The sequence below is a fragment of the Pteropus vampyrus genome, unplaced genomic scaffold (assembly GCF_000151845.1).
Source record: "Pteropus vampyrus isolate Shadow unplaced genomic scaffold, Pvam_2.0 Scaffold24, whole genome shotgun sequence".
NCBI lineage: Eukaryota > Metazoa > Chordata > Mammalia > Chiroptera > Pteropodidae > Pteropus > Pteropus vampyrus.
The window spans coordinates 8,910,548-8,912,813 of record NW_011888805.1 but is presented as its reverse complement, the minus strand read 5'-3'; the positions used below and the strand labels follow the sequence as shown (position 1 = coordinate 8,912,813).

General features: G+C 37.9%; 1 protein-coding gene across 1 annotated transcript in view; it reads left to right on the top strand.

Annotated features, from left to right (window-relative positions):
• The window catches only part of ARFGEF3 (ARFGEF family member 3), a 161,826-nt gene that overhangs the window by 138,406 nt on the left and 21,154 nt on the right, over nucleotides 1-2,266 (top strand). Inside the window, exon 26 of the mRNA XM_011356156.2 lies at nucleotides 859-1,003. Within this exon, the coding sequence (XP_011354458.1) occupies nucleotides 859-1,003 (145 nt within the window). The remainder of the gene's footprint in view (nucleotides 1-858; nucleotides 1,004-2,266) is intronic.

The following is a 2,266-nucleotide window of genomic DNA, read 5'->3' as shown; positions in this document are numbered from 1 at the left end:
GACACTCCGTATCTTCCAGATCTCATCGAAAACATCACCTGTCAGAGAGATCAGGGCTCAGATATCTACCAACTCCCTGCCAACATGCCCCACACACTTTAGTCCCTCTCTCTGGCACCGCCCACCTAATTATTTTCTATAACATTTATGTCAGAAATTTTGTTTATTATTGTGAAAGGATTATTGTTTGTAAGACCCAAAGGACAGGAATTTTGTCTCTCACTTGCAGCTGTGCCCCAGTATGGGCACAGCAGGCACAACTTTAATTTGTGAAAGTATAAGGATCCTTAGGAGTTTGTTCCAGTAACAGATTCCTGGGGGACCGGGCTCTAGCAGTGAGAGGGGCATAAAGAGCCGAGGGTGGTTTACTAGCTCTGCTTCTCACGCTGTGGTCTCTGACGTTGCCCACAGATTCCTCCATTTCCCCATTTGCCCCCTGTTTCTTTGATGTGAGGTCAGGAGAAGGGGAAATCAGAGCCCAGTATCAGATTTGCCTGTAGACTCTCTTCTCAGGGATCCCCAAAGAGCACTTTTTCCCATAGGCAAAAATTCTTCACATGTTTCATTGGTTCCCTTGGTAGATATAAAAGGCTGTAAAACTCATATCTGGGAAGAGATACTGAAAGAGCATCCATGGTGTTTTTCCCCTCTACCTTTTTGTTCCCATCGAATGCTATTTCATCTGCTTCCTAGCATAAGTGTCTCTTGGGAACTACCCTGCGAAACCAGATCACAAACAACTAACTTTAAAATTTTCATACACTGGGAGTTTTTTGGTTTTCTCTCTCCTTTCTGTTACTGGTATATCATTTTATTGTTCTTTAACACTCAGAGTACAGCTTTTATTTTTGTATTTAGTTATTGGCCAAAATCTACAAAATGCCCATGAAGCCAATATTCCTCAGTGGGCGACTTGCTAGCTTGCCTCGAAGACTTCAGGAGCAGTCGGCAAGCAGTGAGGATGGAATCGAGTCGGTCCTGTCTGATTTTGATGACGACACTGGTGAGCTTATAACCAGGTTATTTGCTATGTTCATATTCCCAGTGGCTTGAGCCATGAATGAAGTAGCTTATGGATCGTGGATGATCATCCATTTATATTGTTGTTTATAATTCTAACAAAATAAATCTACCTGAAGTTTCTGTGGACTCTTCTGAAAACAACATTTTACAATCTATGCCTCCAAACCAGTCCTTTTTAGGTGGATACCTCCATCTAATACCAGTGCAGATTTGCAGATTCCATTAAATACACTTTCTAACTCTGAATTCTCTGAAATTTAGCAAATTGGAATGTGGTTGCATTGGTGTGTTGGTACTTAAATTGCCTGGTAATTGTCTTTAATTCCTTTTAGGAAACATGGTCATTATATAATTACTTATTGCAGGACTGGTTAGAGACTGGGAAAATTAAGCCTTTACTGAAGGGAAAAATCTATTTGTGACTGGTGAAGCTGAAGGCTCATTAAAAGAATAATTTTAAAGAGTATGTTTCAGATTAGTTACCATGTAGTTTCCTGTAAATTGGAATTTAGTAACTTTGACTGATTTTTAGATTGGTTAACTTGTGCTCACACTTGCTGTCTTCCGTCTCAGACGGCCCTGTCCTATTTCTAGATGTAGAAATGGAAATGACATCCTTAAAGGAGTCTAATATCTGGGCATGGGTTGTTTCAAACCCTTGCAAAAGACTTTTTAGGGGAGGTTTTTAAAATTTGCTTTTATGTTTTATATTGTTCTCCTGTTTTATTTTTCTATTAAAATTCATTTATATTTATGAGGTGGCTAGAAAAATTACACTTCTCCCTAGAGATTATAAACAGTTAAACCTCACTAGTTCAGATTAATTATGAGCAAGAACTATAGGAAAAAATAAATACCAAATGTAGAGAACAATTAAAATATTGGAAATTGGCTGAATGTTGCCTAATAGAGGTTTTATTTTGATGAATAGATAAGAGTAATTTTTACTTAGCATCTTAAATCTCCAACCCAGGCAATTATAGGCAGAAGCTAATGTTTATCTATAATACAGAAGCTAAGCTTATTTGTAACACAGTATTTAAAACAGTTGTAGTGGTCGCTTTGGCAGCACATATACTTAAAAAAAAAAAGTTGTAAACAGCTTGTATATGTAACAGTAAGCATTCCCTTCCCATTTGTGCCGATCATTAATACACTTTTTTTTCTTCTTGGCAGCCCATTTTCTTATGGATAAAGTTCAGCCAAGCACCTATCTAAAGTTTCCCACAGTATAAGTTCATTG